A 21,467-nucleotide genomic window follows, 5' to 3' on the forward strand; every position below is an offset into this window, starting at 1 on the left:
CTGCTTATGAGTTTTTGAATGAATCTTAATATAACATGCTCTCACTGGCTCCCTTTCTTTCATCCAATGAATCCTGATTTTTTTTTCTCTATTTTTTTTTTTTTTAATAGTACCATTGTTTTAGCAGGAGGATTTAACATGTCCCTTGCTTTAGCATAGTTGTTATCAAGGAGCCTGTGGCAGTCTTTGGAGCTGTGCGGGATGTATGTTTGAAACTCCTCTGGCTGAGAGGCATAGAGGGCCTAGTTCTCCCATGTCTTTGCTGAAGCTGTGTAAAAACAGGCATCTCTTCTAGTCTTGTTTAAAAAGAAAAAAAAAAAAAGAGCGGGGGGGAGTTAAAGTTGAAGCATAGGTCAGCCAATGTGACAGTGCACTGAAGGTTTTGAGCCTTGAACTCACTTTGATGTAGGCATTTCTGGGTGACCCAGAGTGAAGTGTTTGTCTCAGGCACAAACACCATAGAAGAAACTCTCCTCTTCTGGATTTCTTTTTTAGCAGATAGCACTTGTGTTGTAAATCCCATTTTAAGATACTTAGCTTTCCTCATACACTATGTATGGTGCTTAGGCATCTAACTTAAAGGCCCTGGGTATCACAATAAATAAGTCTCTCTATCGATGCCTTAATTGGTGAATGCAGGAATATCCCAGGATTTGGAGGTGTTTGGTCCTGCCTTCATCATGTAGCTGTCTCCTCCCTTCTGCATGTGGGTTCCCATGGGCCAAAAACAGTGCTGAGGCATGCTCAGACCAGGTTTCCAATTTAAATAAGCAAGGGACCAGGGCTGTTAAGACATGAAATGGTGTGCGCTTGTCAGTGTGTGTAGGTGCAGTCTTATTGAGGAAGGCCCTCAGTTTCCACAGTAGATAACTTTCCTTTTTTTTTTTTTTTTTTGTAAAGCTTGTTCCTGGATAATGATACTTTCTTTTTTTTTTTTCTCAAACCCCCAGTCTCAAATTACTGTTGAAACAAATATGTGATTTTAAAAAAACAAGACTAGCTTAGAGCTATATAGATTTAATACTATAATAATAATAATAATAAAAAATAATTCTATATTGACAAGAATATTTATTTAAAAAAAAATTCACAGCCTAAAATGCTACATTTGAAAAATGTGTAAAATTTCTCAAATAACTAATACTTACTCTAGTGAACTACCATTATATTAAAAGGGGGAAAAAAGTATTAATTTGTGGAAGATACAAAAGCATCTAAAATGTGGTTTTATTCGGGGGGGGGGAGGGGGGAATTGGTGGGTACTGTTTTGTGTGCAATTCCCAAGTATATTTTAAAAACAACATTGAATTTTTATAGCCAAATTATATTTTCTGCTAACAGGGAGTTGGGGAGGGATGAATAATAGAATGATTGACAAATCTTTTAGGGCCTGATTTTACAAGATGCTGCGCACCTCCTGATTGCTGCCAATCACTTTCATTTTCTTTCAGTTGATCCGAGAACATATGGCATTATTCAGATGGTGCTGAGCACCTTCAATCACAGTCCTCGTAATGCCACAACATCCTCATTCTGTGCAAATGTGAGAATTGCTGTTGACATTTTAAATTGGAGGGTTATTTGGTCTTTGTCTGGACAAACTCCCAACTGATATAAATGGATGTTCTGCCTGGGGAAGGATTGCAACAATAAACAATAAATAATCAATTTTATAAGCACTATTGTATATACACAAACCATGTGAAGTATCAATTTGGTTCATAAAATTCTTTACCTCTTCCACTTTTATTTGATGGGAAAAAAAATACCGTTCTTGTGGAGAACTGAAGTTTAGTTTACTCTCAGTGCAAATTTTGAAAAGTGGAAACTCTGGATGTTATGTGCACAAGGCAGTTCTTTTTAAAGAGATCAGAAAGGTGTTTAATTTGAAAATAAAATTTAAAAAAAATCAATTTCAACATACTGATTTGTCCTGCATTACAGTTACCTGTAGAGAACTTCTAGTCATGTCTATCTGTTTTTGATGCCTCTACAGAATAACTGTCCAGCATCCTCTGCCCAACCAATCAGAATGTAGGAAAATCTACCGATATGACGGAATCTACTGTGAATCTACCTACCAGAAGTATGTTGAAATCTGTGTGAGTCTTGCCTCTAGCTCGTGCATTTAGTGCTCGTGCTCTCCCGCTATTCAGAAATTACACGTGTGTTGAAACCGTACACTTCTACTTGTGTGCAAAACCTCTACAGCAGGGACAGAAATATGTTGTTTAATTCTTTGAGATTGTGCTCTAAAAGCTAAAAAGAAATAAAAAAACCTCTAAGACTTTACTAAATCTCTTAGGTATGCTTCTGTACAGTGCAATAAACAAGAATGTATACACGAGAAAATCTAGGCAAAATGTATTGCACAGGTGCTTCACATCTTAGGGATTTGAAAGGTGTGTTATGTATAAATTAGCTGTCACTTTTTTCAGTTGTGTAATGGAATGATGAGTTGTAATTTGCATAATCCTTTAAGAAGTCAAATTATACTGTCATGTAGCAGACTTAACATGCTAGCTAGGATTTCAGAGCTTTGCAGCTAATTAGTATGTACCTTACAGGACAGTTAAATTGAAGTTGAGTCCTCTTGTTTTGCAGTCATTTGCCTTTGTCCGTTGCCCTAACAGAGCCTGCTTTTGTGCGTAACTCAAGATCGTTACTGGTGCTCCTGACAAAACTGCTATTGCTGTGGGCAGGCAAATGCAATGTGCTTGACTTCTGTTACTTTTGCGATCAGTAAAGTTTCTATTTTACTGTAGTCAGGATTTAATAATCTGTTTCTACATAGAATTGAAAAGTATATATTTGACAGGTATATTGTAGATGACTTTTGCTTTAATATATTGCAATGCATTATGAATTTACTGCTATCTTGCTGGATTTTGAAACTGCTTTCTGTCACTTAGTGTTTACTTTTCACACTCCAACTATATTCTTGTCTCGTATCCTGGTGTTACCATCGTCATCTTGTGTGTAACAGATTTCATTTTCCAAAAAACCCTTAACTTCTAAAAATCAATTGTACTCTGCATTGCAACAAAATGTTTCTTTGGCAAGGCAGTCAAACTCATTATGTTTTTAGGTCATATTCTCTCATCCTCTCTTTTTATTCCATAACCTGATGCTTGTATCCTGAATATTTTCTTTTAGTAATAGGTCCAACCACATCAGTAAAAGCTGTTACTTCAGTGTAAATGACTATCATTTTGGTTTACAAGTGAGAAGAAAAGAAAAATCTAGATTTATTGATATAATTACAGCATCAATGTAACTTGGCAAGCCAAAATGAAAATCTGACCTCTTGCTTGGCTGTTTTGTGAATGGCTACTTATGGTGTGAGATATGATTTATTCATGATTTTACATTGGCTTATAAGTGTTTCTTGCACTTTTTGAATTTTTGATGGTTTTCCCTTCTATCTCTCCAAAAAGGGTAACTGAAGCAGTCTAGATATAGCATGATTTTAAATGTCATGATAGAACTTCAGTGATTTTACTTCTCTTGTAACTTCAGTTCAGTAACTGTAAAAATGTATTTGTTTGTTTAAATGTATGAAGCAGATTTGTTGTGCACTATTTATATCAGTTTTTAGAACAACTTTAAGATTTTGAAACTTTGTGGAAATAAGACAACTTGGCACAGTTTGTCATGAGTGTTAAATACAGCAACGGCTTCACTCTAAATTCTGCAACATAGTTGATAATATTAGTTTTTAAATTAGGTAGAATTTATAGTCAGTATAGTTAAGTTAGCTGTGCTAACCACAAAATGGAATAGTAAATGTTTACTTACAAGTAGGTATACAATTGCAAATAGGCATTGGCTAAATAACTTTTCAAAAAAAGGCAAAATCCAAAAATCAGACTGGTTGATGAAACAGTGTTGATTTTGACATCTGTTTTGTCATTCCTGAAATGTGAATTTTGAAGTATTATAGCCCAGTTCACCTCACTTGTAAAAAGTGTGGATTATTTTGGAAAACTAACAGCTATGTCTTTCTACAGAAGATATAGAGTGCTTTTTGATTTGTGAAATTTTCTCTTGGTGGTGCTTCCACGTTATTTAAGCTCTCTGAGGCATTCTTTCTGTCTTCTTCCCAATGGATGCTTTTGGTACTTTTTCCCATAGTAATTTATTTCCAATGATATAACAAGTTACTGAAAACTGACTAATCAAGACCAAAAAAAAATCAAACTATTTTCATGACACTTTTAAAATGTATACTTTAGTGCTAGAAGACATATGAACATTTGGACCTACAAGTTTATGTGTATCTCTTAGGCAGGCTCAGTCTCTCCCCTGATTAGATTGGGGAAGGGAAAATGGATGTAGAAAGGCCATTGGTGGTCAACAGAAAGGGCTGGGTGACCCTCCTCTCTCCTGTAGGATAACTTCTGGGCTGGACACAAAACAGCAGACTACTTATTCTGAGAGTTAAAGGAATTTTAAGGACTGGCTGTACAGAGTAGGACAGGTAACAAAATCATGGATTTGGGAGCTTGACTGTTTTGTCTCCAACTCATTTTAAAATTAAAAGTATTACACAAAGTCTACTCTGGATTTATGCTTAACCATGTACATAGTAAAGGTATTTTCTGTAAAGCTACTTAGCAGTTGAAATCAAGATATTCTGTTCATTTCTGTAAAAAAATTTGAAAGGATCATACCACAATCTTCTACTCCAATAATACTTTTCAGAAAACATATGGGGAAGTAACCTTTTTTAGTCAGATCTTAGTGCTAACACATACTAGAAATAACAGTTTGTAAGAGTTCTTAAAGGTGTAGGTTAGTAAATACATTATAGTACTAATTAAAAAAAATGCAAAAAGCTTTTTGCAACATAAGCTCCTGAGGAGCTGGACTAATGATTATATTAGCTAATATACATAAAATAGGCAAAATAGTAAATATTTTAATACAGATGACTCTAGGCTATGTATGATCCTCTTGCAATTGAGTCTCATAGCTGCTGCTACCTATCCTGCTTGGAACAGTGAGGAACACAGAGTTTCAACAGCTGTTGGCAAAAGAACAGGTATTTCCCCCCTGCATTGTCCACCACCTTGGTTGCCATAGCTCTGTGTTGTTTTAGGTGGCTAAGCATATAAATATGCTTTTTAAAAAGCTCTAAAGTAAGCTTGAAAATAATTACAAATTGTTTCTGTGTTCACTAGCAGTAGAGACTAACACACCAAGCATTCTTGAAAGATTTTACCATAGTGTTTTTTGAAGTAGATGACAAGTCTCGAGCTATGGAGGTAAAACCAGAGGCCTCTCAGTTACTGGCCTGCAGTACAGCTGTCCATCAATTCCTGAATATTTCCCCTTTTCCAGTCCCACAGCTGTAGCCAGGAATGTCCAGGCTCTTCTGCAATGTCAAACAAAATTGACAACAAAAAGAAATACTTCTTGTTCAGTTCTAGCTACTTCACTATAACGAAACTGCCAAGGCTTTTCCTTCTTGCCCAGGTTGAAAATCCTTTCTTCTGCTTGCTCGGACACCTATGGTTTGCACTCTTGTTCACCTTTATGGAGTGTCAAACAGTGAACAAAGCCCAGTCAGATGATCTCCAGAGACAGCTGAAGAGGAGCACAGCTCCCTGCCCACGCTCAGGTTTTATTTGTTGCTAAATTACAAGGAGTAATGGCATGTCAAGAATAGGGGTTTTTTGCTTGTCTGTAGGGAGTCTCTGTTGTGTACAAGCGGAAGGTACCTCAGGGTTTTTTTTGTTCTCAGCCTGGAAGTTGTTCCATTCATAAAGTGGCCCTTCAGAGTATCACCTGGGTTGTGAGGGGAAATTCTCAGTTTGGTGGCTGTTGTATGCTATTTCCAAAGCAAGAGTGGAAGAATCATCTCTGCCTCATTTCTTCCTGTCCATATTAAGCAGACTTAAAGGTCATGTCTCTCTTCAGGAGTATAGAGAATAGGGAAGAGTTCTACATTAAGGTATTTCTTCTGAAATCAAGAGCATGCAATAAATGTGTAAGGAAAACACCTTGCTCATTTAAATCCCAGAAATACAGCTATGGTCTTATTAGCTCTTTTCCTTTCATTTCTCTGCAAGTTAGTGAAATGAACACAGAACAGAAGGCTCATTGATTCCAGTCTAAGAAGCAGAGCAGTTTGTCCTGGAAGGTGTAGCTTGGTCATACACACATTATCATCCTGAGCCTGTAAATACTCAAAACATCCAAACTTAACAGACCAAAATAAGCTCCCCTCAGACTATATGTTGACTCAAACCCATAATATTTGTACAACTGAGAAAAGGAGGCACAAGGCAAAACCATTCCTGTCAGCCTCTAAGGTTTAAATTAAGATTTTTGTATTTATCAAATGGATAAAACAGAATTGCTTTGTACGCCCAAGAAATCTTATGGCCCTAGTAGACAATACAAATGAGAATGTACACATAAATGGGCCAAATAGTTCTCCCAGGGTTTCTAGTGAGGGAATTCAACCAGATATAGAACATGAGAAAATGAAGGATTTCTCAGGGTTGTTGAAGTGGTCTGCAGTGCTCATCACCACCTGAATGTGGACAAAGCAGTAAAAGACCTGCAGAGGAGGAGCTAATGGTTTGAAATGGAGATTAACCACTTTGACAAAGTGGGTTAAAACCCCCGATGGCTCCTCTGCAGCTGGGCATGCTGGTTCTGGTCAGTACAGCCATTTAAGCAGCATGGAGAAGTTGGTAATGGCTGAAAGCTCATTATCTTTTTCCATCTTTTTGTTTCTTAGTTGTGGTGTTGCACATAAATTGACTTGGAAAGATGTAAGACTTTTCAGACTCTTTCTTTATGTATCTTGACTCCTCTGATATCATATAGCTGAGGAAAAGATACAGTAGTTTGAAACAATTGCTTTAGCTGTGGGGAAAACACATAACACGTAGGACAACATTCAAGCTAATATTGTAGGGTACATGTTTTTTTTCCAACAATGGCTTCAGTATCCCATGTTTAGGGCTTAACCTAAGAGAGAACATACTGAAGAAGTTGCTGTTTAGTTTGATCTACTCTAGTAAAACAGGAAGGAGAGGCCCCTATCCTCTTGCACAGTGGATCTTTCTTTCCGGTGGTGTTCCCTCACTTCAGATTTTGATTTTTCTCCTCGCAATGTGAATTTAATAGGTGTATTTGAAGAAGATTCTACATATCTCCTCTTCATAAATTTGACCTCTTCTTAGAAAGCATTGAAAGCTAATAACCTAATTCATTCTTTATCAGCAAATGGCAGAGAAGCCACTGCTAACTTATGAAACAGGCCTTTTAATGTAAATCACCTGATTCTTTCAGCCTGTGTGAGGCTGCCTGGCAAAACTTTATCCCTGTCACACCTCCCTACCTCTGCTCTCACCTTTGTATAGCTTTGAGCATATCTGTGGGTTCTCTGAGCTGAGCTGTTCTAGATAATTTTTGCAGGAAGGAAAAAAGTCTTTAACCAAGTTTGAAACACATCCAAAAGTGAGCCAATGTCTCCCTACATGTAAGATATGAGAGCGGGCTTTCTCTGGGTAAGAAATGAGATTAGCTGTGCCACTTTAAAATGATTAATGATCACTGGCTAGCATTAAGTTGAGCATCTAATCCTTGGCTGATTGGAGCATTTGAGAGAACAGCACTCAAAAAACATAATTTTTCAATAACAGAATTTTGTCATACTTCTATTTCTATTATGACACAGTTAGATGTTGCACTGACTTTAAAATTTTACTTTGAGATTAATGGAACATAGCCTGAATAGAGAATAGGTGCGATGCATACATATTACCTGAAAATTTTCTTCTACTGAATAACAAAGGGCCATGTTTAGGTTTTACAAAATACTATTCAGTTTATATTTCAGGACAAATTTTGAAGATTCACTTAAGCTTTGCAGTATCTAACTGTAATATCTATTCTGAGTTAAATCCTGAGGTGAATTTAGTATTGGTCAGTTGACCAATTAGGCAATTACCTTTTGCTGTCTTGCACGCAATCCATGTTAAACTGACTGGGTCTTCAGGTCCCTTAACCACACCCTTTCAGTAGCATATTAGTCAGTCTGCTAATTCCCTCTTAAGACAGGTTTTTTAATAGTCTACAGAAATTGTTTTTGCATTTCACTTTTATTTCAGATATGAAGGGTTTTTTTGTGTTGTTTGTTTTCTGTTTTTTTGGGGGGGTGGGGGTGGTGGTCTTTCCCACACACCACCACCACCGCCTGCCCCGAGTCATGTTACTGGTTTCTGAAATGGAGAGATCAATTAAAATTATCTGTGACTGAGCTACTCTGTGTATTCAGCAAGGTTTTGCTTTTCCCATGCTCTTCCAGTAACTTGCTGCTTTGCACAAATACAGAAGCATTAATACCAAGTATATCCAAAATATTTCTTGGGGAAGCAGTGAGCAAGATAACAAGTTCATCTGGCTTACTAACAGTTTATATGATCATTCCACAGCCTGGGGGAAGGGGAAATTATTATCCCTCAAATATAAGGAGCTAGCCAAATACCTGCCCTAAAGCTTGTGTAAGTGCCATGAGCTGCAGTAACAAAGCTATCCTGGAGCATTTTAGGTATGTTTTGAAAGGTAGAGTTCCAACTCTTTGCCATCTTTTAATTTAAAAGAGCAATATAAGACAGTAACACAGTCTTGCAACTTCTGGTCCTTTTTAGAAGGAAAATACTGATTATACAACTTCAGGTGAAAGAAACTCCTGCCTTTCTTTAGATGAACTGTACTTACTGTTAGTTAAAGTATTGTTACTTCATTTTTAGTCTGAAGTTTTCTAGCTTTTATGTAGCAGAAACATACCAAATCCAGCATTAAGAAGCTGAAAAGTCTGCTGTTGATATTCATGATACTCCTCAGTTCTTCCTCTGCCCGTTTAGATATTTGTAGACAGTAACCCAGCGATAGCTTATCCTCTTCTTTGACACAGGTTTCTCATTCTTAGCAAGGCAAGTTTTCCAGAATTTGAATGCCTCTTGTAGCTGTCTGATGAAGTCTTCCTAGTTTGAATACTGGTATAGTCTATTAGTTGTTCCTGTGGTAGTGCTCAGGGCTCACAGATACAAACTAGAACCACGTTGTTACGTGCTGTTTGAAACAAAGATTCTCTGTCTCAACACTGGTAGTGATTTATATAATCCTATCCAATTGCTACTCCGTGTTTACTTCCTTGTACATCAGAGGATCTTTTTTGCTGCTCTAGCGAGGGTATTGCACTGTAGGCTAATACTAATTTGGTTATCCACCATAATCCATATGCCTCTTCCCAGGTTGTTACATTGTCTTTGTTTGGAATCTGTGCTTGTAGTTACGAGATAGACAGCTTTGTGCTCAGCTGTGTTAAAACACATCTTATTCAGGTGAACCCAGACTGCCATGCAATCTGTGGAACTGACAACTCCCTGGTATTTACCATTTTATTATCTTCTGTGTCATCTGCAAATTTTACTGGGAAGGATTTTATGTTTTCTTTCACATCACTGATTTATTCTCCTGCACAGGTACTCCGTAGGGAATAAAGGGCTCAAGGAGTTCTTTCCCTGCACGAGTACGTGGGGTAGACCTAATCCATATTTCAGAGCTGCTGGTCATAATGGCTGGGAGCAGATTAGGGCTGCCAGCACTGATGAGTTGCAACCAAACAGGGGCAGTGAGTCATGAGCACACTCTCTTCACTTGCAGCAGTATGAGATGGCTGCAGCCTTTCTTTGAAGTAATGTGAGGCTTGTTTTGCATAGTGATGTTGTTGAAATACAGAAGACAATTCTCCCTTGAAAATTTGTGTGTCTGTAGTGATGGCTACTGGTGAATGCCTTTTTTTTTTCCTTTTTTTTTTTTTTTAAAAAAAAAGCTATTTCTGGAAACAAAGCTAGATTATTTGCAAATGGTTAGCAAATTTAGTGAATCTGTTTAGCCAGAAGGAAGGGCAAAGAAGTGGTTTTTGGAAACCCTAAAATCTTTCATATTAGTTTTCTTCCTAAATGAGTTGTTTTAAACTTCTTTTCCAAATGATGGTTTTACTTAGAACTAAATCTGCTTTTCAGGTGACTAGAAGATTAGATAATGAAGTCATCAAGTGTAATGTTTTATTGAAAAATAAGTTCAGAGTTTACCAGAAATGAAGCTTTTGGCTAACATTTTGTCCCTTGTTTTTCTTCCACCTCCCAAAAGGATTCCTTTCAGCAAATCTCAAAATCATGCTCTGAAGAATTTTTTTTCCTTTAAGTTGGCTACTTAGCACACCTGTGCAGCACTGTACCTGGCTTAAGTTTAAGGCTTAAGTTGTTCAGCAATCTATTAATTCTCCTAGCTAGCCATAGGGCTTCATGATACAAAAATGACACAACTAATTTTTCACACCCAGATACAGCAATATCACTAAAATTCTGACTTATCTATGACAAAACTGTTGACTTCCTGGTAAAATTCCTCTATGATAGTGGTATCTGTAGTCAATTTAAAGTATTTACACTGATTTGCTTTCCATTTAAGACAAATACTGCTCCAGTTAAAACATGCAAAGATTTAGCGAAGTCTGCATCACCTCACACTGGTATACAGAAAACAAGACTTATGTTACATTTTGTAAAATGAATTTTTTTTATTCTACAACATTTGTCAGGTGTTTATGGTCTTAAAGTTCCATGTTCATGCATGCACATATACATATGTGCACATACATACACACACTTTTGAAAAGAAAGAAAATATAATCATTTTAGGGAAAAAGACAATGGAAGCGTAAAGCATACTTCTACCTGAGTGCAATAGGAAGGTGACAATTTTTAATTTATGTCGTTTTTAGGTATAAAGCAATTCTGTGGTGGTGTTCTAGAAAAAAAAAACAAAAAAACCCCAAAAACCACAACAAAACAAAACCAAAAAAACAACCATCAAAACCCAGCAACAACAAAACCGCAATACCATATGAACCCAAAATTATATAATTAAGATGCACCTTTAATTTCTGGTAAATAGGGAGTAAATTTCTCCTAAATACTAACAACAAATCTGATCAACAAGAAGGAAAGCCTCAATCTGTCACACTTCAATGTTTTCTGCTCATTGAGCAACAGGAGACTCATGAAAGTAGATACCTTCTGCTGTTATAGTTGCATTGAACTTTGTCTTACAGTTTCATAAGTGATGTTGGGTCTGTGCCATCTTTGAGATTGCAGACTGTGGTGCAGAGTAGTTTAAGATGCTGTATCATGTACCATTTAATCAGGCTGCACTACTTGGAGTATGTGTTGTGTACTGGGAATAATTTGTGTGTAAAGTCTTTCCAGCTGCATCTATATAAGAGGTGAAATTCCCCTACCTCTGCACAAAAGTCAGCTAAATGGACTGTGGGGAACATAGCAGCAGTTGAATGAATTAATTTAATGTAGCTGTCCGTAGCTGGCTGTGACACTGCAGTGTGCTTCCTCCGCAGCTGACTCGCAGCCAGGACCCGTACACATCTTTGTGGAGTTCTTGGGCTGCTGAATTTCTATGCATTGATCAATTGTCTCCTGCCCTAGAAGTGTCCTGTATAGTTTTCCACCACCTTGCTGAATTCCAGTGACTTGCTTACATGCCTAGGGCAGTAGCTCCATAAGCCTCATGACTGCAGTGGACTTTGCTACCTATTATTATTACCTTTGCTACCTCTAAGATTGGAGGTCATCACGGTGTTAGGAGAGGGAACACTAGCACTGTCCCCTTCTTCTGCATATCCTTTCATGTAAGCTACTGTATGTGCTGCTTCACATGGCTGAGGGAGAGGGGATGTTGTGCATTCCCCTTTCCCCAGTGGAAAATCTGCCATTTCTGAGAGTACTCTCTGCTGGCAATTCTCGGTGGTGCACATATAGACAGTCCAGGCAAAGGGAGGCAGTGCAGATTTTCAAGCTGTAAGATGGCTTGTGTAACCAGTCACACTGCAGGGCGTGATGGGTTTGGCAGCCTGTTATTCCCAGGGCTGTCTGGAAGCACCACAGGGTCACAGATGCTCCCTGAGCTAGGCTGTACAGTAGGCAGTCTGTCACCTGCATAATCAGTGACCAATACTCATCAATGTATTGATCATAACTGTGCTTTGGTATAGCATGTACTGTTGCTTTGTCTGGCAGTATTTTCTTTGCTTCAAGAACGCTGCCATGCTCTACATTTTGAGCTGGACGTTATACTAAAAAGGACATTCATGTTTTGCTAACTGGGCAACTTGAATTGAGTGGGTTTTGTTATTCAGGAGAGAGAGAAAATGATCAAAATATTTTGAGTGAAGTACTGAGCTAAGATTAAGAGCAGAACACAAGCCAAGTCTATAGTATATTTTGGTATAGCTTAGTCAATTGCAGGTATTTCAGTGGTGTAGTATCCCACTTGGACAAAGCTGCATCAGCAGAAATCTCTATAGCAGATACTATTTTACTTGTAAAACTGTTCTTTTAGTGATATTGCTTGTTTTTCTAATAAGTGGTGATTTTCCCGTATGATTCCAAAGCAGACCTTTGCTGATATAGCTGATTACATGCTTAGTTCTTTGCCGCAGTGGTGTACCAAGACTGTTCTATTGGCAAAATGCTCCTAGTGCAGACCTCCTCTAACTTTAGTCATTCGCTTTTCTTGATTTCAAAGCTCAACAAAATAGGACTGCCATTGTAGAATTTGAAGGGACGTTAGTTGTTCCACGGCTTTGTAGTGAATAATCATTGGGATAAAGAGACTCAAGAGCTGTACTGCATTTAAAAATCAATCCTATTTTTCATAATATAATTAGGTTTTTTTCATTTGAGATATTCTTGTTGTAGACTTAAATTAGGGGTGAGAAACCTAATCTTCTGTGTTGCTTCACATATTTCACATATTTCACTTTTGGTCTTCGTAGAATCCTGCTGATGCTGTGATTTGCCTGATTAATTGTGACAGTGCTAAATCCCACATGGTTGAGCTGCTTTGCCTTAAAATCAAATGATGTAAATGAAAACTTTCCAAAAGTATTCTGAGCTTTTTCACCCCCTCAAAAATCTCTCAACCAAAATTGAAGTGAAAGGTCTGGTGATCATAACCTAGCCAGGCACAATGCCTTGCTGCGTGCTTTGGGCAACACCTAGGTATTATGCCTAAGAAAGCATTTTATGGTTATCATAGCAGGAGGCCTTCTTGCTTCCAGGGGTAACGGCATGCTTTTAGAGTCGCTGCATTGCTGCTTGATTACTGGTGATGGTTATGTTACACGCTGGACTCAGTGTGACAGAGAGAGGCAGTTCTGATTCGTATCACCCTGGGGAGCATCAGGCATGCATCCAGACCATGCATCAGCATCAGTGATAACTGTGGCATTGAAATTGCTAGAAAAGGCATGGAATCAGATAAACATCCATAAAAGAGTGCTACTGAATGGCTGTGAAGTTCATAGCTGGTAGATTCATATCTTATGGGAGCATGGTACTGTGTAATGGGCAAAATCTGTTAAGTTTACTAAACAGGTTAAGGCAACTTCATTAGATAGGGTTTTTACATTGTTGATGTTGCCTTATTTTTACCTCGCTTCCTCCCTAAATGTACTTGCAAGTTATAAACAGATCTTTTGTGAGATGTCAAAAGAAGCACAAATCAACCGCTCCAGGCCTAGGTTGTCTCATGGAGGTTAAACTGAAACCTAATTACTGACGTTGTCACTAAATGGAATGAAATACATTCCAGAATGTCAAAAATTACGTTAACTTTTTTCTGACTTTTGTACGCTCCACATTTTTAAACATTTTTAAATTTGTCTTACTTAGATACTCTGATGTACTCCTGCAGCAATGCCTACTTCACAAGAGTAAAAATAGTCCAAGCAATGAACTATTCATCTTTTCCCCTAGTTTACACCAGGTATCATCTATTTTAGGTTGAAAATCAGGAATAGAGCTTCTGCCTTAATTTGAGGGAGACTCTGCTTTTAGAATCTTTTAAGAATTCATAAGAAAGGTGAAGAAATGTCATGTTTTACAGGTGGTCGCACCATTTTTATATGGGAATTGGCTGACACTTCAATGCACTGACTTTTATTAGGATAAGTGCCCTTTTCCTCAGCAACAGTTTAAGGAGGTGGAGTCCTCTTCTGAGCTCCCAGAGTTGTACAGCCTCCTCACCTGGGTGCTTTCTAAAGGATAGTTAGCACTGACCATACACCTCTTGCAGGCATCTAAGTACAAGGACTTTGTGGCATGGCAGCAATGCGCTCATGGTTACAAGTGGGAGTCTTCTTGTTTGCCTTTACTTGCTACTGGAGAACACCACATTCCTGATGCGTATGGTCTCACTCCTGGCTGCTTATGAACACTCTTTACCCATCTGCAGTTAGGATGTTTGCAATAAGCTGGAGTGTAGCAGAAAATGCTATCCAATGTCAGGCTCTGCAAAGGGAAGTAGGGCTTTACAAGGGCTCCTCTGCTCTAGGAGTTGCTGCTCTGCATGTTCTAAGTGTGTTTACTGTAAAGGCACGGTGTAAGGCTTATCTGTTTACAGATATATATTTGATAAGAGGTGATTTGGTGAAATATATTAAAATTCATTTTGGTATGTAGCTTGTTCTAGATCAATATTTGTATATTGTTGTAACATTTTTCCATGTGGTTACCTAAGGCTAGTTTGTAAATGTCAAAGTAAATACAGAAGTGCTTACTGATGGTCATCATACCCCTCCTATTTGTACCCACAATACCATATTTTTGGCTTTTGCAGGCTGGCTTGCTTTGATGACTCTTATGTGTAGATATTTTTGATTGACAGATAACTAAATTCAGCTTGGATGACCAAATCCAATGTATGCAAATATCAATCCTTTATTGTTGTGTTTAAGCAAAATTTTACATCTGCGTTAGCATGAAAAATATAGTTTGAGTTGATAGGGGTGTTGCATATTGCATAAAGGTAGCAAGATGACATCAAGAACAGAAAATTGTTGTATTTTAGGCCAAATGCAGTAGTAACTATAAACAGGCAATTAGTGTTCGTTGTCCCCGTCCCCCCCTGCCCCCCCCCCACTTTGTGCTTATGTTTTGGTACAGAGAGACAATTTTGAAATTGTCCCCACCACTAACCCACATTCCTGTTTATTCATTGCTATCCCCATAGCTTCTTCTGTCACTGCTTATGCTCACTGTTCTTAACGTCCAGCCCTTGAAAGATGGGTACGTTGTTCGTTATGGCAGGCACACCAGCACTCTGTAGAGCTGTTGGGAGTGCTTGGATAGGTAAAGCTGTGCCTGATACTGGTTTTAATGTGCCCATCACTTCCAACAATGTTTCCCCTGGCTTGAGGCTTGTGTTTGGGAGACCACAGTGTGCATTCCAGATGGCACTGCAAACAGCGTCTGCCAGGGAAAAAGCAGGTAAATATAATGAAGCAGGGAGGTAATTGGGGAACTGTACTGTGTAATTTGATTATGGCCTCAGGTGCAAGGGACTCAAAAAATACTAGTTAAAACATAAATACTGGTGTTACAATGTTTATTATATGGTAGTAAACAATCCATTCAATAAACATATGAAAATTTAGGTCAGAACTGTAATTTACCACACTGGTGAAGAAAAATGTTGTGGTAGAATGAACTGTCGTGCTGTTGCTTGCAGATATTTTTTTTTTTTTTTTGGCATGTGGCTTTTTCAATGTTGTATTTGAAAGCAGATTTAGAATATGAAAATCATGCTGGTTTTTTATCCTCATTTTAGTCAGATGAAAAAAAATCTTGATTTGTATATGTACAAGAGAATTTTCTAAAAACATGTTTTACTATGTGATAACAATTTTTATAAGTGCGCAGTGCATGAGTGTGTTTTCTATGAGCCTTTTTCTTTTTTTAACTCCCTTGCCCATGTCCCCATCTTCTTTCAAGAACTGTTAGGAAAAAAGCCTGGATACCTTGAATAAATTTTTTTTTTGTCATTTAAAGTCTTCAATGTCCTTAAAACCCAAGCAACTGCTTTCTGCCTCACTAGTATTTCCTGAAAACAAAAAGTGGTTCGACAAAAATTCTATTTTCTTCCAAAGCACTGGTCACACTTCTGGTTTTCAGTTCCTAGCGGAGTAATTGTGTAGCTTTTTCTAGAAATTGTTTTTTTCCAGATTGTCAGAGGAAGATTGGATTTAATATAAATTCAATAAGATCTACCTTTCTTGAGATGCATGGGTCTTCATTAGATACTAGCTGCTATTACCTTTATCTATTTCAGTTGCCGTAAGACCGGTGTCTCATTTGCCTTGTGCCTTGCATAGTCACTAACTCCTGGGTGCGTAAAATCCTGTCTAATTGGAACAGTAGCATTTTACATCTACTGCAGACTCTGTCTTTTCTTAGCTATGTGTCATAATACAGTGTAAAGTCTATATAAAATATCCAGAGCGTATGGGTCAAAGAATATTTGTAGTGGAAAGAAGTTCACTGTTTGTAATTTAGAAATTAAGTGCAAATACCTAGTTATTTAGGATGATTACCCTCTGTACATGTGGCTTGTATGGAGGGGCAGATCACCATATGAGCCTGCAGCTTGCCTTAAGTAGCTAATTACGTCTGCAGACAGGTATGAATTTGGTTGTCACACTGGTGTGCATGTATATGTATTCAGGGACACACAAACTTGTACAACAGGAAAGTTAAATCATTCCCATTTGATTCAGAGCATGCTTATAGGAAGAGTGGTCAGAGCAGTAGAGAAAAGAGCACATCTTAACTCCGAGTCTTTAAAACTGTAGAGCCAGAGACACTCAATCCCTGGACTTGGACTTGGGAGGGTTGAATGGATAACATGCTTACTGAGGCAAATGAAACTTGTGCAAGGTGCAGGAGCAGGGTCCCTGGTTAGCTGAAAGTCAGACGAGGCAGAAGAAACGTGGCCAAAGAGAATAGCACAGGCAGAGGCTGACTGCTGGGGTGGTGAGGGGAAAGAGGCGTAGGCAAAGGGGAGAGCCCTGCGGCCCTCAGAGGGCGCTGGTCGAAGCCCAAACAATTCTCATGGGTGACGGGAAACGGGAGAGCGGTATTGTCTAAAGCCTTGTGCGCTAGTGAAAGTAAAGGGTACTTGTTTTTGGAACCCATGGAAAAATCTGTATATCTTTTGCTGCAACTTTTTTATTTACTGGAAGGGGTGAGCTCAAAACCACAGGGGTTAGAGCTCTTTGCTTCTGCTCCCAACGGCTGGAGAACAAGGCCAGCATTGTCTTGCAGGAATAAAGTAGGCTGTCGTGGAGGGGGAGCTAGGAAAGCCCATGCCTAGTCATTGTGCCAGGGAAATCACTAAAGACAGCGATACAGTTTTCTTAGACTAGAGGAGGCTTAAAAGCTCGTGGATGTAGTGAAACCCAACACAACAGCTAGGTGAGTGGAAAGGAGTCTTCCACGGCTGCCACAGTATTATGCATCAGAGGGAAGAACTGTTGTATGCCAGCTTACTGTTTAGATTTTACAGATACACTGAACATGTGCTGACTGCAGTTGTAACACTTCTGGAAAAGAAAACAAGGCCTTTGAGTTCCATATCCATCTAGAAAACTCATTTGGGGAGATTTAACCGCCCTGTGCAAGTAGCTAATTGCATTATCAGTTGCAGAGTTAATCAGGGCACAGCAGAGGAACACTTAGTTAAAACACTTCTGTGCCCCTTCTATAATGATAGGTGGAACACTCTGTTTTGTGATTTTCCAGGGTTTTGGGGATTTCTGTCGTGTTTTTTTTCTGGGGTTCTCTTGGATGAAGAAAGGTTTCCTCATTGTGAAGTGCAGTTTTCTTCCTTCTGTGGACAGCAAAAATGTAGGCCTTTGAATGGCAAAAATATTCAAATCTGACCCAAAGCTCCTGCTTGTTGTTATTAGTCAGATTTAAACACTAAGTTTACCTGTGTTTACTGCTGAGTGCTTGTGGCTATTTTTTGGTTAAATATATCAGGATTTTGGTAAAACTCCATTGTCTGTTTAGGGGCTAGAATCAAATAATGATCTTTAAATCCAGAATATTTTATTGATTTAAAAATTGGAATCTCAGAGACACAAAGACAGGGAAAACGGCTTTTTGTGACTTCAAAATTGAGATGCCAGATACTCCAGTACACTGGAAGGTGTGGAGAGTTTTCAGGTCTAGAAGATGGATTTGCTTCTTTTCCATTGAAAAATTTAAGGAAAGCAGGATGGAATCTTAAGCTTTTTTTCTGTTTTTATCTATTTTGTGTTTCTAGACTTTGATTTTAATGTCATGCCTATAATTTCATCATTAGTGTTCTTTTATTTTGTCTCAGAAACGTGTCCTGAACGTGCTTTTATCTCTCCTTATTGTTGCTTCTAAACCTCATACTACTTCACCACTGTGGCACAGCTAATGCTCTTTTCCCTTGCTTAAGCCTACCGCAGTCTCTCTGGCCCTGCCGTCAATCACCAGCTGGATGCCGAGACAAATTTTTTATAGCAGCTTCTGTCAGTAAAGAGAAAATATTTTGAAAAATACAGTCTAAAAGCTGAATGTCAGCCTGCTGAGTGGCCTGGTTAAACAGGAGAATTGACTCTGCCAAGTTTTTGTTGTTTAGCTTTTTTCTTAATTAAAAAAAAAAAAAAAAAGTGGTTTGGGGTCTAGCCCAAATAATAAACAAAATAAGATTTTCTTGGCAAGGATTCATAATTGACTAGCTTACTAAAATTCTTAAGCATTTCCATGACCATTTGTTTCCACCTTTCTGGTCCTTGTAACGTGGAAGTTTTCGGTCTGCTCTGGGTGTCACACAGAGAAGTAGCAAAGAACCCATAAACTCCAGTAGCTCTGTCGGGTCCCCTGTAGTCCCCTGTTTTGTTTTCTTTTTCAGCAAAAGCTAAATGACTGTAAAAGTGTGTTGTTTCTGCTGTTTCAAAGTCCTACAAAGAGCAATACTCTGTCTTTGCAGGAAGTATTCCAAAAGATACTCTGGATGTCCTGAACAATTGCACTGAGTCCTCATGACCATGGCAAAACACACTCAAAAGATTTAGAGAGGCAAGAAGCAGCACACTTTTTTAAAACCGCTTTGAAAAAGGATGGTGGAAGCACATGGCATAATGCATAGTAAATCTTGTATTGGAAAGCCTGAAACCCCTTGTTGAGAAGTTGCATTGGTCTCTTGAGCCAGAGAATATTGCTGTCCTACAGATATATTGTTGGAAGCTGCATTGAGAAGTGCAGCCTACTTGTTAGTTGATAAATAGAGATTAGAATCATCTACTAGGCTATTTTATGGTGCTTGTTAACAATATTTACCTTCCTAAATTGATTCAGCATAATCCTCGCTATGGCTTTACCTCATTTTTTGGAAGACATATAGATAATGTGGTGCTTCATATAAACTCTTGCATGTCACTGAAAACCTGCTGTATTTCCTTAGTTGAGTTGTGTGGCAGGATTATATTAACATAGATTTGGAATATTTGAGCTCCCATAGGGTATGGTGTGTGGTTGATATGACATGACTTGCCTTCAACAGTTGTTTTAACAAGATATCCTTCATATAAAATATACCAGGCTGAAAGGCATAACTGAGTGAGTTTAGTAAGAAACACTGTTGGCAAAATTCTTCACTTTCATCTTTATCTGATTAATTCAAGGCTGAATGTTACAAAGAAAGTATTTTTTAACCTAGCATAGTACTTGGTATGTTTATTAAAAAAAACAAAACAAAACAAAAGCAAACAAACAACAAAGAAGCCAAAAACCCACCCACTCCGCCAAACCACCCTTTTATATTATTTAGTACAAGACTATTTTTAATAAATTGTTAAACTCATTGCAAATGAATGTGCATTTACTCCAGTTGAAACCCATACTGCTTAAAATAGCTTCTCACTCCTCCTAAAAACTGTTTTAATAATACATTAATTAACACTTCTGTAGTACTTGGCATATTTAACACACAAGATAATTTACAGTTCCTAATATTTTAAACTGTGTATTAAAAAGACTAGCTTTAGCGAACAGAAAATACACTGAATGTGAATATAGCATTAAACGCTAAACATATAATTTACATGTAGCTCGGTCTTTAATTTATTAAAAATAGATATACTTTAATGTCTTGATAATACTGGTAATGTTGTTTGAATTACTATTAACATATTTTTTCAAATTCCTGCTGATGGTTTATTCTTTTTATTAGTACTGTGCAGAGACTTAATATCTAATAAAACCAATAATTAACTTTTGGTTTATATAAACAATTCATTTCAGATTTTATGGAAGAATATTGTATTTTAATTTTTATCTGTTTTTTTCCTTGCACAGTTTTGGGGTTTTTTTGTATGGACTGAAAAATATTCAGCCAAATTAATACCTGAAAATTCATATTTATGTACTTATATCAAAAGGCTTTGACTGACCATGTACTTGAGAACAGGTTTCAGAAATAGACAGATTTTTACTGTCTCTTAACTTTATGCTGCAGGGAGATGCTTACTACATGAGGATACTAAATGGCTTGAGGGTTTGGTAATGGGATGCGGAGACCTTCACCTTAGGTCACTAGTTTGAACGTAGCCCAGGTGGGTGGAAACTAAAACCCATTATCATCCGATGGCTCCTGGATGGCCTGTGTGAAATGAGTTGGTGGTCCCAGTCAACTTCCTGGTAGAAAGACATCAATATTGCAGAATCAGCATTACAGTTCTCAGACTGGGACCCGTGCTAGAACTCCTTGCAGAAAAATCAGCGGCCAGAGTGGGTTTGGGCACTGAATTGCCCTCTGTACCTGAAGGGGTTTGTGTAGGACAGGCAAGAAGCATAATTGTGTAACAGAATGGAGAAACCGTTGGTGCTTGTTAGGTCTGGCTTGTAAATACAGTTCCAGAACTGTTTAGCTATGTTTGGCTCCCACTATCATTGCTTACAGGGTGCTGCAGAGAAATGCTGCGTGCTTCTTATAAGTAAGTGGAAGGTCTGGGGAAAAAACCCAACCAAACAAAAAACACCCTCAGATAAATTTTTACACTAGTTAAAATTACAAAGTCTGGAGAGGCTGTAATCCTGGTTGAATTTTCCTAGTTAACTCTCAAACTAGCTGGTTGAATCCCTTGACTTTTCTGCCTGGAATTTTGCCACTAGTCTCCAGTTGGTTTAGTGATCCCGGTATTAGAGGAGGAAAGTAATATATGTTAGATTATTGTCAGAGGCAGTGAAAGACTCTTAATTGTAATCACTGTATAAAATCAATGCTCAAAATCTAATTGTTGTGGGGAACAGCAAAGCATATACTGTTTTCCAACCCACAGAGAATTGCTCTCATGGCTTTTATGCATAGTGGCTTGTGTGTCTGTCTTGAATGTGGTCCTGATTAGCTAGCAAAGCTCACCTGGCCAGATAAATGCAGCCTCATCAGGCATTCTGTGCTTTTTTTTCTCAGGAAGTTGAAGGAGATCCCTTTTGTCCTTAGAATCTTCTGGGGATTACTAGTCCTCATCACTACTGTACAAACCCCCCCCCCCT

At 38.1% G+C, this 21,467-nt stretch overlaps 1 protein-coding gene across 1 annotated transcript in view; it reads left to right on the forward strand.

The window, feature by feature from the left end:
- The window catches only part of NPAS3 (neuronal PAS domain protein 3), a 625,842-nt gene that overhangs the window by 83,867 nt on the left and 520,508 nt on the right, over nucleotides 1-21,467 (forward strand). The window contains exon 2 of the mRNA XM_010583986.1: nucleotides 1,997-2,086. Within this exon, the coding sequence (XP_010582288.1) occupies nucleotides 1,997-2,086 (90 nt within the window). The remainder of the gene's footprint in view (nucleotides 1-1,996; nucleotides 2,087-21,467) is intronic.

The sequence above is a fragment of the Haliaeetus leucocephalus genome, unplaced genomic scaffold (genome assembly GCF_000737465.1).
Source record: "Haliaeetus leucocephalus isolate CR32 unplaced genomic scaffold, Haliaeetus_leucocephalus-4.0 Scaffold932, whole genome shotgun sequence".
NCBI classification, from domain to species: Eukaryota; Metazoa; Chordata; class Aves; order Accipitriformes; family Accipitridae; genus Haliaeetus; species Haliaeetus leucocephalus.